At 45.1% G+C, this 14141-nt stretch overlaps 1 protein-coding gene across 7 annotated transcripts in view; it reads left to right on the top strand.

Moving 5' to 3' along the window:
* The window catches only part of CLEC16A (C-type lectin domain containing 16A), a 226635-nt gene that overhangs the window by 55822 nt on the left and 156672 nt on the right, over positions 1–14141 (top strand). For 4 of the 7 annotated variants that reach the window (XM_017539972.1, XM_037742517.1, XM_017539970.2 and 1 more), the window contains one exon: positions 3490–3721. In XM_017539972.1, the coding sequence (XP_017395461.1) occupies positions 3490–3721 (232 nt within the window). The remainder of the gene's footprint in view (positions 1–3489; positions 3722–14141) is intronic. The other 3 variants (XM_017539971.1, XM_037742516.1, XM_017539973.2) reach the window with 1 other exon arrangement.

Here is a 14141-nt window from a genome sequence, read left to right on the forward strand (position 1 = left end):
ACTGGAAGGTCGTGTTAGAAAGGTTTGAAATTTCCCAGTAAGCACGCCCTCCCACAACAGACACCTGATCACTGAGAAAAGCAGATCCCTTTGGAAAGTTTTAAAATTCATTATTGCAGCTGATTTTTTTCTTTTTCTCTTTGTAGATGTAGGCAGGGAAAAGAAGGTAACGTTTTGTGTTGGACGCTCACTGTTTTAGCACACTATGAAGAAACTTCATTTTTTATTTTTTATTTAATTTTTGAGATGGAGTCTCGCTCTGTCGCACCTAGGCTCGAGTGCAGGGGTGTGATCTTGGCTCACTGCAACCTCCACCTCCTGGGTTCAATCAGTTCTCCTGCCTCGGACTCCTGAGTAGCTGAGACTGCAGGTACCTGCCACCACACCTGGCTAATTTTTTGTATTTCTAGTAGAGATGGGGTTTCACTGTATTGGCCAGGCTGGTCTCGAACTCCCGACCTTGGGTGATCCACCTGCCTGGGCCTCCCGCCTCCCAAAGTGTTGGGATTGCAGGTGTGAGCCACCATGCCCAGCCTCTGAAGGAACTTCATATCCATGAGTTCCTTTGGTTCTAGGAGGCCAAAATTACTCTCCCCATGTTTTAGACCAGCAACCTAAGGCTAAGGATGGGCCAGTTAGATGGGGGTTCACACCACTTGGCCAGCCCCGGGAGCTGAGCACTTAGTTTCACTTCACCAGTTCTGCCAGTTTGTTCTGTACGTCTGAGTCCACACAGAGCTTAGGGAGGGGTTTCTACATCTGTCTGTGTGAATTTCTGCTCATAGCTTCAAACTAGGGCACGTATTCCTGCGATTGGTCTCGATTTTCTGTTTCTGAAAGCTTCATTGCTGTGTGGCCAGCTCTGAAATTCACTATGAGTTGGGAGTGATGGGAGGAAGCTAACTTCCTGGGTTTGGATGCTTCAGGAGAAGATGAGAGGGCAACTACGCTGCATTTGATCACCCAGTATCCTAAGCAGGCTGTGATGGATGCAGTCTGTCAAACAGTGCATGCTTGGAATGCTCCCATCTCGGGGTCCTCGGTTGTTGGCGTCTGTAATACACTATCAGGATTTCCTGGACAGTAGAATCATGTCTCAATTTATCTGTCATTTTTTTGTGGTTGAATAATCCACAGTGGGCAAATAAAAATTAATGTTTGTATTTGGATGCTAATTCAGCTTTCAATTAGGTTTCGTTTTGAGCGTTATTGAAATTAATGTGTGTTTCTTAAGCACATTTCCATTTATTGGCAAGGTACGGTGGCCCCCAGAATATAATTGGTAGTTGTTTGGAGTAAATTCAGATTGATAATCCATATCGAGATAATGGAAAAGTTTATTTGAAAACTTTTTAAATGACAAAATGATGTCTGAACATTCAGACTCTGGAAGGAGAAAAACACTTCAATCAAAATCCTGCCTTAAACAAATCAGTTTTCGTCTGTCTTTTGCTCCTTTCTGGTCTGTTTACATGTCTATACTCTTTTTTTCTTTTATTTTCTTTTTTGAGACAAGGTCTCACTCTGCCATCTGGGCTGGAATGCAGTGGCACCATCTTGGCTCACTGCAGCCTCTGCCTCCTGGGCTCAAGCAATCCTCCTACCTCAGCCTCCCGAGTAGCTGGAACTACATGTGCCCACCAACATGCCCAGCGAATTTTTCTATTTTTTGTAGAGATGGGGTTTCTGCATGTTACCTAGGCTGTACTTGAAATCCTTAGCTCAAGTGATCCTCCCATCTGGGTCTCCCAAAGTGCTGGGATTACAGGTTTGAGCTACCATACCTGACATTCCTCTTTAAAGAGTATTACATGTGGAACCAAGTTTGAGCTTCTGGTGAAACACTGTTACTTTAGGAAGAGTGTGAGCTTTGAAATTGGCAAGCCCCAGGAAGTCCCAATGCAAATTCGGACTTCAACTCAGTAGCTGTGTGACATTGGACAAGTTATTTAACCTTCTGCATCTCTATTTTCTCAACGATAAACTGGGACTGATCGTTCCTGTATATTGTGGTTATTACAAAGACTGAGATAGTTGGCACTGGCCCCATTCTTTCACCCAGGCTGGAGTGTAGTGGCGTGGGCTCCGCTCACTGACGCCTTGACCTCCTGGCCTCAAGCAGTCTTCCTGCCTCAGCCCCGAAAAATGCTGGGATTAGAGACATAAGCCACTACACCTAGCCATCTCTGACTTCTATTTAAGGAAAAACTTCATTATTTGGGGCGAGCTGATCTTTTACTTATTGCTGATACTTACTAGGCTCCATTTCTAGTAAGAGCCTATTAAGTACCTAGAATTTGACTGCACCCTCTACACCTGGCTTTTTCTTTCTGGTTATTTGTCTGCATCTAATATAATAGTAAGGCACACTAGTGTTCCATTTCCTGTAGTGATAGTTTTGTTTAAAATGAACTTATTTGGGTTAAAATCAATAATATCAGTGTGCTATAGCAAAGACACAGCTTGTGTGGCTGGTACGTGGTTTTGAATCCCAGCTCTGCCACCTCCTGGCTGTGTGACCTCAGGCAGATCCCTTTCTGTCTGTGCTTCAGTTTCTGTCTTTTCTGTCTGTGCTTCAGTTTCTTCACCTGTAAAATGAGGATGACGTGGTAATATCTAATAGAGTTGCGGTAAAGTTCAAACGAGATCAGTCAGAGCCTTAGAACAGTGTCTGGCACATAAGAAAGTACCATAGAAGTGTTCATCAGAAGTGTTTTCCTTACACAAACAGTTAACGTTTGGGGAGTGCAGAGCTGCTGCTGGTAAAATGTACCATTTCTGGCTCAGGACAGTCGGCAGGAAATGGTAGCTGGCACTGTTGTTTTGGTTGTTTGATGATGATGTTAATAATGGGCATAATAATAGATCTGGAGGTGGCATTTGTTTTGGAGATTAATTGCCTGTATTAAAAGATGTTTTTATTGTCTGTATTCGTGGGGTAAAAAGGCAGGTTTGCCAGGTTGTTGAATTGCATTGCGGTGAAGTGATGACCTTCAGTGCATCCATCACTGGAGTAATGCACACTGGACCCGCCCAGCACCCTCCCATCATCCACCCCTTCCGACTCCACCACCCCTCCCAGTCTTGTTGTCCATCATCCCACACTCTGCTGCCATGTGCACATATTATTTAGCTCCTGCTTATGAGAATATGCAGTAAGTGTCTGAGTTATGTCACTTAAGATAATGGTCCCCATGTTGCTGCAAAAGACATGGTTTCCTAATTTTTTAGGGCTGTATACTATGCCATTATGTATATACAAGTCATTTTCTTTATCCAGTCCTCTGTGGGTGGACGCTTAGGCTGATTCCATGTCTTTGCTGTTGTGAATAGTGCCACTATAGTAAACATGCGAATGCAGCCATCTTTTGATAGAGTGGTTGCTTTTGGAGATTAGTTTCTTAGGACAGAAACTTTTGGGCAACTTGATAGCATCCAGCAGGATTCCAGTGTTTGAATTCACCTGTTGCCTTTGTTGGACTTCCGTAGGCCAAGCCCAGCATTCGGTGCTTCATTAAACCCACCGAGACGCTCGAGCGGTCCCTTGAGATGAACAAGCACAAGGGCAAGAGACGGGTGCAAAAGAGACCCAACTACAAAAACGTTGGGGAAGAAGAAGATGAGGAGAAAGGGCCCGCTGAGGATGCCCAAGAAGACGCCGAGAAGGCTAAAGGTACAGAGGGTGGTTCAAAAGGCAGCAAGACGAGTGGGGAGAGTGAAGGTGAGTGTCCCCGTGAACGCCGCCCTGCGCCTGCGCCGCCAGCCAGCCTGCCCGCCAGCGAGGCTGCCACCTGTGCCCTCTCCACCCCGACTTCTGCTCCCCCCAGTGTCTAGCCAGTGATTCGGTTCCTTCCTCACACCGGCGTACCTCATTCTATACAGCCCTGCCACTCGGAGGCTGCTGTGGGTGTGTGTCATATGCAGCTCCAGTGCAAGTTCCACCCTCATGGGATGTGTGACCTGGGGCCAGGTTTCCTCACCTGGAAAAGGCGAGTGACAAATAGTACCCACTTTGTAGTGTTCATACAATAATTAAATGTATGAATATGTGCAATGTGCTCCAAACAGTGCCTGGCCCCATGTTAAATGCTGCAAAGGATTGGACGCTGCAGAAGTATCCGTCACTATTATGACAGTAGGAGCAGCGTGGAATTATTATCTTTAACCTCATTGCCGATACAATTATTCCCGATAACCTGGGGTTATAATTTGCTTTCTGCACACTGCGGGAAGAAGGAGGACTTGTGTTTAATGAAATTATATGCTTGTAGGCCAGGGGCATTGTCTCACACCTACAATCCCAGCACTTTGGGAAGCCAAGGTGGGAGGAGCGCTTGAACCCAGGAGCTTGAGACCAGCCTGGCCAACATGGCAAAACCCCGACTCTACCAAAAAAAAAGAAGTATTCTTTTAGTATCTTTAAAATACTGAACAATTAAATATAACTCCCTCAGTTCTTACATTAAGGTTTTTAGGTCCTGTCTGTTTAGAATGAGGTACACTCATGTGTAGTACGTATGTGCTCAGTAAGCAAAATCATTCATTCCTCTTTTCGCCCTTCTTGGGAATTCTGTTCAGGTTTTCACCTCCCTCTCGTTGAGACGCTAAAACTTTCTTGAATTGGAGATTATTTACTTTGGGATTAAGCATACTGAAAGTGTCCCATTGCTTGTGTCATGGGCCAGGCTCACAGCTACACAGATGGGGTCTGTGCCTGTGGTCCTGGGCACTAGGGCTGGGCCGCGGGAAGTGATGAGGAGTCTGATACTTGGTAGAAGAGGAGCCGGGGCCCTTCTCAGGAAGGTCTGACCACGCCTTCTGGGATAAACTTGGCATCTCCTCAGCAGCCTGGCCACGGTCCCTGTGGGTGTGGGGAACACTTCCTGTGAGCCCTCCTCCTGTGCCTTGGGTTCACAGTGGCTGCTCTGAAGCCAGCTCTCCACAGCCCTGTCGGCAAGGACTGCGTGAGCTTCCCAGTCCAGGGCATGTGAAGCTGTAACACAGAGCCACTCACTCCATCAGTGACTGAGAGCTCATTTGCCTGTGGGAGTTGCCTGAGATTCCACCGCCAAAGCACAACCCCGTCACCACCTCGCTTGCCCCATCATGTCTTTCTTGGCAGTTGTCAGTGAATACCATGATCACATTTTGGTAACTACCCAAAATGTCCCTCTGGTACCACCCAGACCTCTTTTTAAGGTTGAGATCTCCAGCCTTCTCTTATTTCTGTTTAAAGTGTGCAGTAGGCATTTTGGTTTAGAAATTCATTTTTGGCCTGGGAAGCCTTTGCCAGTAAATATCACTGTGGTGGGGAGGGGAGGGCCAAACACAAGGTAAGCCATACCGATTTGCTTATTGGGGACATTCTGATTATTTTGTTGTTATGCAGAAGAAAATTGTCTGCCTAAGCCCTATGGTTAACCGTTCTGTCGCCACACTGGGGGATAAATGGACATCTTCACCTCATTTTGTGCACTGTGTTTTCATCAATTTTGTTTTGGAAAGATGCTACCTCTTTCCTTCCAGTCCTTTTAAGGACGCTCTCTAACCAGGCCTCAGCCGTGACTAACTGTGGTGTGGATCAGGCAGGCTTGGACCCAAAATCACAATCAAATTTGTCAGCCAGGCAGCCCAGTCCTGGAACACAGGGGCTTCAGGCCAGTTCTGCAGGCAGCTGTTTCAGCTTGAACTGCTTACATTTGTGTAGGGGCTCCTGGAAGCTGCGCCCAGCTGCCCTGTGCAGGGTACGAGGGAAGGAATTTCTGCTGCCTCCAAAAGCCTATTTTCCAGGTGGTTACTCAGCCAGGTCATGCCGTACAGGACCCAGGAATCTTCCCCAGAGGCTTTGCTTGGACAGTTGGTGCTTCAGGACTCAGTCACGCGTGGCTCTCCATGACCCCCTCTGCAATTTTGATGCCCTTCTAGTTAGTTTCTTGAGCACATTAGTCATTTCAAAATATGATGTGTCTGTCATTTTGTCACTCAGCTCACCATAAATCAATACAACTTTCATAAGCAGGTCCTGCCAGGCAACAGCACTTGTATTCTGGAGCTTTCTGAATCACATATTTGCTCTCTTGATTATTCATAAATGTGAAGGTGTAGTTGGTGAGTGTTCTCTCTTTAGACAGTATCTGTGTTTGGATAAAACTACACAACTGTTAATCCCTGTGAGTTGGAAGGGTGTCAGGCAGATTTCCTCATTTACACTGCATGCCAGAGAACAGAGTAGATGCTGGGCAGTGCCTAGATGATGTGAGGTCTGCCTCGTGGTCCTGTCTCAGTGTCTAGGTTTATTGTGTGCCTTGGATGGCCTCCAAAAGCTCTGGACTTCATTGTCCCCATCTGGAAATGATGAATATAGAAAATATAATTCACACAATCACTTTTCTTTTAAGTGAAGATAAGTTGGTACTTGTGATTGCAAGATTTAGAAATCCAACTTAGACTGGCTTAAGCAAAGAGGGTGTTTATTGTTCATGTTCCTGGGAAGCTGGGACAGGACTGGGCCCAGGTGTGCTCATGTCCTGCCAACTTGGCCAGCAAGTGGAGAGAGGGCTTCTCCTTCCCTGTGGCTGCCACTGAAGTCCTGGGGCCAATGCTTGTGGATACAGTGGGCCTGGCTTGGTCCACCTCCACCCCCAGAGATGTTCAGGACCGACCAGGCCTGAGTGACAAATCTCTATGGTTGCTGCCTCAGTAGAAAATGAGATGCATTTATCAAAAGCAAGGATCATGGATGCTGGGCCAGTAGAAATAGCAGATTTCCCCCTAGAAAGCCACACGGTATTTCTGGGTACTCCTCTTCTCTCTCAGGGCTGTCTTCTGCCATCCTGTTTAGAGATAGACATGTGGCTCTTTTCTCTTCCACATTATTTCTTCTCTAGAAGCTTCTTTCATTGTCCCTAGATCTGCGGGCTTGTTGACAGACAGACGTGGTAACTCTTAAGGAAAGAGATGCCGGCACTCTGCCTCTGCATACCCTGCCAATCCCATTTTAGAAGTGAAATTTTGACTTTAAAAGACAGGGGGTAAAGCACAGAAGTAAAAAAAGGAGGTGGTCACGAGGCACAGTTTTGCCATGACCCGATTTGGATGTGGCATTACTCTGTGTCTGTTTTTTTTTTTTTTTTAAACAAATGCAGCACCCAGAATTCACACCTCCTCCAGATTTAAGCTCAGACAAGGAAGTTGTGTGAAATGAATGTGTACCCCTGACCCATCCACTCCCATCCCCAGTCTACAGAGAAATTTCCTCTGCCTCAGGTCCTAAGTAATGGATGACTCATTCTGCAACCAAGAAATCACAGGGCCCCTAAATTTGCAGAAATTTAATACTAAAAGAAGAAGGATGTCATCATTTATAGGCAAAGAAGCATTCACTCTGCCCTGGAAGGCAGACATCCTAGGGTATGTGCTTGTTTTTTAGCTTGCCGTTGAGTCTAAAAGGACAGTTATCTCTTTTGGAATTTACTTAGAGGAGTAACTTAATAAGCATATCCGAGATGAGGGACTGCATTCTTCAAACGCCTCATCTAAAAATAGGGCTGGACTATTGTTTTTTGCCTATGTAAAGTACTTGCCCAGCCTGACCTTCAAAGCCTACTCATTTGTTGGAATTCCAGCAAGGGCTTGGAGTGAAGACAACAGGCCTGACTTTGAACCTGCCAGGTTAGCTGGGTTTGAGGGAGTATCTGGGAGTTTAGAGGTGCATCTTTGCCGTTTTCTTTTTCTTTCTTTTTTATTTTTTACTTTTTTTGAAGTCTCTACTGAAATTAGATGAAACCTCGCGTCATTTCCTGCTCCTCTTGCAAAACTAGAGCCAGCCCCAGGCCTGGCAGTGTCTTGGTTGGGGCAAGCCAGGGACTGACTATCGGGGAGTTGAGATCTAAATCCCAGCACTGCCCCTGAGCTGCTGTGTGACTCTGGGCAAGTAATTGCCCTCTCTGCACTTCTCCACCTGTAGAGGGGGCTTCCTAATGCTGGGGCCTCAGATAATTATAAGTGAAAACATCAACACTGTAACGTTCAGCCTGTGACGCAGGAGCTCAGTAGGATCCCTGGCCAAGGTGGAGGGCAGAGTGAGGCACCTGAACAGGAATTTGAATGTGGTTGTATGAACTCTGCTTGGGCACCCAGCAAGTTTCTGTGGGGGCCGTTTCTATGTTAATTTCTACAGCTAGTGAGTGTGCAGGTGTGAGTATGTGTGAGAGAGGGAGAGTGTGTGTGTGTGTAACGGTGGGAAGAGAAGGATCAGCAGGCCTGGATGCTGCAGTAGAGAGATGCTGTGGGGCTGTCAGCTTTTCAGATGGGCTTAACTGGGATAAGGAGGAGGATTGGAGGTGAATCAGGACAAAGCCGCTGAAGAGCAACTTCCCGAAAACCATTCTCAGCTCAATCTCCTGCTGGGCAGTAGAAGATAATAAAAAAACAAAGGAAGGGGTGCCCCCAGTACTTAGCGCACACACTCTCTGTCATTGCCAGGGGCTGTTTGCTTCTTGAAATTCTGCTGAAAAGCCAGCCAATTACGTGCAGGCTCTGCTTTATATCCTAGGTAATCAGCCAGGCATCCTTCCCGTTGGCCTTTCTTTGAAGGCCTTCTTATTCTCCTCTTGGTCTCTTTTTTCAGTCTGTCCTTGCGGTGATCACGGGAATATGGAACACAGAGGGCAATTGACAAAAATCCTTGAATTTGTGAAGTCAAAGACTATTGGGAGGCGATGCCTGACATTTCCCTGAAAAGCACTTCATTTACTAAATACTAATCAGATTCGAATGGACATCACCCCGGGCGAGTTGATAAATTACTGCTGTAATTTGAAAACTGAGTATGTCAGAGTATCAGGGAAACTCAAGGATCTGGCCAGAGTTGTCATATGGAGAGGCAGAAGTGGATGTCCTCGAGTCCCGAGGGCCCTCAGGACTCTCCTGGCCTGCACCAGTGCCTCCCCACACAACCACTACTTGGACAACAAGTGGAAAGATGTGGCCTTCACTGCTCCCTTTTTTTAAAACTTACAGTAAAATACGTATAATATAAAATTTACCATCTGAATCATTTCTAAGTGTACATTTCAGTAGTGTTAAGTACATTCACACTGTTGTATAACCATCACACCATCTGTCTCCAGAACTCTTCATTTTTCATCTCACAGAATCAAAACTATGCCCATTTAATAATTGCCCACCTCACCCTTTGATATTCTGTCTTTATGGATTTGACTGCTCTAGGTAGCCTATTCACATGGAATCATACAGTATTGTCTTTTGTGCCTTGCTTGCATGACTTAGCAGAAAGTCTTCAAGTTTCATTCATATTGTAGCGTGTGCTGGGATTTCCTTCTCTTTCTTTTTTTAAGGCTGAATAATTATTCCATTGTCTGGCTAGACTACATTTCTTTGTCCATGCGTCTGTTGATGCACACTTGGACTGCTTCCACTTTTGGCTGTTGGGAACAATGCCGCTATAAACGTGGGTATACATACCCATTCCTGCCTGTAAGGCTTTTGTTGAATTGATTGAGGCTGTGGAGGATCTGGGTGGGACTGGCCAAAGCAAGAAGTGTTGGAGATTTGACCTTCTCCTCTCAGCTTTGCAGCTCCATGAGCTGAGGGTTGGTGATCACATGACTCAACTCCTAGAGGCTGGAGACTTAAGTTGTGTGATGGGGCCATACTGCCTACCGGGCTAGGTGCTGGAGTGTTGGAGATGATGGGCCATGGTGCCTGGCATGGGAACTGCTACTGTGCAGGTGCTGGTTTCCACTACTCAGCCGGTGGGAAGTGCAGAGAGAGGAGCCCACAGCAGCCTGGGGCAGAGGCCCACCGCCTAATGCCTTGGTGCTTCGGTTTCTTCTCCCTTAACATGCAGAGGTGAGGGTAGGTAAGCATTTGTCCCACTGCAGAATGTGGAGATGGTTTTAGGTGATACAGAGAGGGCCTTAAAGAATATGGTGGCCACTCGCAGTGGCTCACACCTGTAATCCCAGCACTTTGGGAGGCCAGCGCAAGAGGATCACCTGAGCCCAGAAGTTAAAGACCAGCTGGGCAACATAGAGAGACCCCTGTCTGTACAAAGAAATAAAAAATTAGCCAGGCATGGTGCCTGTAGTCCCAGATACTCTGGAGGCTAAGGTGGAAGGATCCCTTGAACCTGGGAGGTTGAGGCTGCGCTTAACTGTGATCATGCCACACATTCCAGCCTAGGTGACAGAGTGAGACCTTGTTTCTTTAAAAACAGAAGAAGAAGAAGATGGTGCAAGAGCTCTTATTCTAAGTGATTATCTCCAGGGCAGGGGATAGGGTGGGTGGGGGGAGCCTTCATATTTGCTGTGACAAGTGTTTAATACTTGAATACCTCATTCATGTTTATGAATCTACCTTTCTCAATGCATACAACAGCCCCTAGCAACTTTTTCTTTATTCATCAAGTATATTTTTACAGATGCTTTCTATTTATACCGGTTTATGCTTATGGTAATTTTCCCAAACTTTATATTTGAAAATAATTTCAAATTTACAAAAAGTTGTAAAACCAAAAATAGTATAAAGAACACCTGTTTACCCTTTACCCAGTTTCCCCATGTAACATTTCATGCCGTTTACTTTCCTATTGTATTTTCTCTGCACGCATGCTCCACACACTCCTCACACGCTTACCGTGCCCCTTTCCTCCTGAAGCTTCGTGAGCATTTGCTAAGATTAAGGTGTTCTCATTGGTGGGCACAGCGCAGTTGTTAGCTTCAGAGTACTCTCCTGCTGTGTTGCTGTTGTGTCTGTTGGCCCAATAATGTCTTTCTAGCATATTCTTCCCTCTAGTGCAAGGTTCAACCCAGCCTCCTTTACTTTGGAACATTTCCACTGTCTCTTTCTCTTTTGCAACATTGCCTTTTTCTGAGGAATATAGAACCTCCTTCTTTTTTGTTCTAACAAAACGTCCTTCATTTTGTCTTTGTCTGATGTGTCCTTGTGATTAGACTGAGGTTCTTGGCTGGAATATGACATAGGTGATGTCATGCACTTCTCAGGGTGTCACATCTGGAGGCACATAATGTCCTTCTCTCCCTCTCGGGCGATGTTCATTTTGGTCACATGACTGATGTGTTGCCCAGTTTCTGTACTGTGTAATGACCTTCATTTTCTTCCCAACTAGTTAAGTAGTCCACAGAGAGACACTTTGGGATCATGCAGATACGCTGCCCCTTGTTAAAACTTCTTGGATTTGGCATTTGTTGATGATTCTTGCCTGGTCCAGTCATTACCATGATGGGCAGGAAAAGATGATTTTCCAACTTCAGCATTTTCTCTGTGTTTAAAAGTCAGCCCTTGGCATTCTGTTGTAAACAAGACCTTTCCTTTCTTCTTATTTATTTATTTGTCTTTTACTGGTGTGGGCTCATAGATTCCAGTTTTCTAATGGTTTATAGCACATTACTGTATTTAATTATTTTGGTGGTTAAATTGTCCGAGAGTTGGCCTGCAGGAACCCTTTCAAGCTGGCTGTCTTGTGCTTTTCCCATGATTTCTTGAGCAGTCCCTTACACTTTCTGGCATGACTTCTGTGTTCATCTGGTACCTCCTCTGCCCATCCCTGGAATTAGCCATTTCTCTGGCTCCTGTCCGTGGGTGGGGGTATTAGAGGCCAAGATTTGGGCACTGGATGTGCTCATAGCCACTGAGATGTCTTTGCAGTTTGGCCCTTTTAGTGGACAAAGCAAGGTAATCCATGTAAGTATATATACAAAGTATATATTTATATATGCTTACATATACATACATACATACAGCTGTACACACATATATTTCAGAAATCGTGTGTTCATACCAGGACCCCAATTCCAATGAATTTACAGGGTTTTTTTCTTGTCTTCCCCCATTTTAGATTTGTATGTTTCTTCTTGTACTCTGAGAGCCCACACTCCCATCAATATCTACTCACTGATATGCTCAATCCTGTAATGTTTCTAAAAGCTTCAGAACTGCTTTACTTAGAGTTGTTTATTGTTTAAAACACAAAGAGCTCAGAATGCTTTTGCGATTTTCCCTCCCCCACGCTTACCCCAATGCTTTACTTATCTTCAAACTGAGGATATATAACTGAGCACATTAAGTCCACACTTAACATCATGAATTGGTTCTTGGAAACTGTGACCTTAAGGGAAATGATGTATAAAGAAACCAGTTTTACTGTAGGTGAACTGATATCCACAGGAGTTTAGTTCCTGTGGCATACTTCTGGTCACAAAAACATCATCTAACTTCTAAATAAAGACCCAAAACACTTCTAGCATTAAACATTGAAATAAATATGAGCTGTACATACACTTAAGAAAGATGGTGGGAACTTACCCAATTTTTGGTGAATTAGTGAGTGAACAGCAGTCATGGTGATAGTGGGTTAAATCAAAGAATAAATGTTTGCAAAGTGAAAATTGTAAGGAGCACCTCCTGCCTCCATGAAGTTCAAAAACACTCACAAATCTGGTAGGCTTGCTGAATGCTTCCATACCACATCATTTATTGTCGTGCATTTGGATTATTGTCTACTTCATGAATTTTTATTTGATAATCATTTGTATTCATTCATTTTCCAACTTGCCTATCTCCAGTTGAGGGTCTTGTGTGGCTGGAGCCTGGGTGCCTCAGGATGCCAGGTGGGAGGCAGCTCTAGACAGGGCACCATCCCATCACAGGGCATGCTCACACACCTGCACATTCACTCAGACTGTGCCCATGTAGACACGCCAGGGAAGCTAACGTGAGCATCTCGGTATGAGGGAGGAAACCAGAATACGTAGCGAAAACCCATGCAGACATGATGAGAACATGCAAACTCCACATAGACAGTGTCCGGGGCTGGGAATCGTGTTTTGTTTTTTTTTCTTTTTATACTTACCAACGTTAGAATGCAACAATGTTGAATGAAATGATGTTGGTAATCAAAGATCTGCTGCATTGTGTTCATAAGGTACTTGGATTAGTCTGAGTGCCCTCCCTTTCCCCCTTCAGAGTGGATTTGGTATTCATTTAAAATAAGTTTGGACTTAGGCCAGGCGCAGTGGCTCATGCCTGTAATCCCAGCACTTTGGGAGGCCGAGGTGGGCGGATCATTTCAAGTCAGGAATTTGAGACTAACCTGACCAACATGATGAAACCCTGTCTCTACTAAAAATATAAAAAAATTAACCGGTGTGGTGGCACGCACCTGTAGTCCCAGCTACTCGGGAGGGAGGCTGAAGCCAGAGAACTGATTGAACCCAGGAGGGGGAGGTTACAGTGAGTGGAGATCATGCCACTGTACTCCAGCCTGGGTGACGGAGTGAGACTCTGTCTCAAAAATAAAGAAATAAGTAAATAAAAATAAAACTACAAAATGAGCCAGACATGGTGGTGGGCACCTGTAATTCTAGCTACTGGGGAGGCCAAGGCAGGAAAATTGCTCGAACCTGGGAGGTGGAAGTTGCAGTGAACTGAGATCATACCACTGCACTCTAGCCTGGGCAATAGAGAAAGACTCTGTCTCAAAAAAATAAAAAGAAATTTGAGGTCAGGCGTGGTGGCTCATGCCTGTAATCCTCGCACTTTGGGAGGCTGAGGTTGGGAGTTCGAGGCTAGCCTGACCAACATGGAGAAACCCTGTCTCTACTAAAAATACAAAACCTGGGCGTGGTGGCGCATGCCTGTAATCCCAGCTACTCGGGAGGCTGAGGCAGGAGAATGTCTTGAACCTAGGAGTTGGAGGTTGCAGTGAGCCAAGATCACACCATTGCACTCTGGCCTGGGCAACAAGAGGGAAATTCTGTCTCAAAAGAAGAAAGAAAAAAATTTGGATTCTTTTCAGTTTAGGCTTCTCCCTTCCCATTTTCATTGATTTAGTTTAATTTCCTTTTAAAAATACATGGAATATTAACAAACTCAAAACTATGCAAAAAGGCATATTCAAAGAAGTATCCTTCCTCCCTCCCACATCCTTTCATGTCATCCCTGCCATCTCTTACAGCTAACCAACTTGTGTACTGAAGTACCTTTCGTGTGTTTCTTTCTATACAAGTAAGCAGATTTGTATATATCTTTTCCTCTTTTCCTTTCTTATCCACAGGGTAGCATATGTGTTCTTTTCACTTAGCAGTATCTCCGGAAAT

This window comes from Cebus imitator, unplaced genomic scaffold (assembly GCF_001604975.1).
Source record: "Cebus imitator isolate Cc_AM_T3 unplaced genomic scaffold, Cebus_imitator-1.0 Scaffold122, whole genome shotgun sequence".
NCBI lineage: Eukaryota > Metazoa > Chordata > Mammalia > Primates > Cebidae > Cebus > Cebus imitator.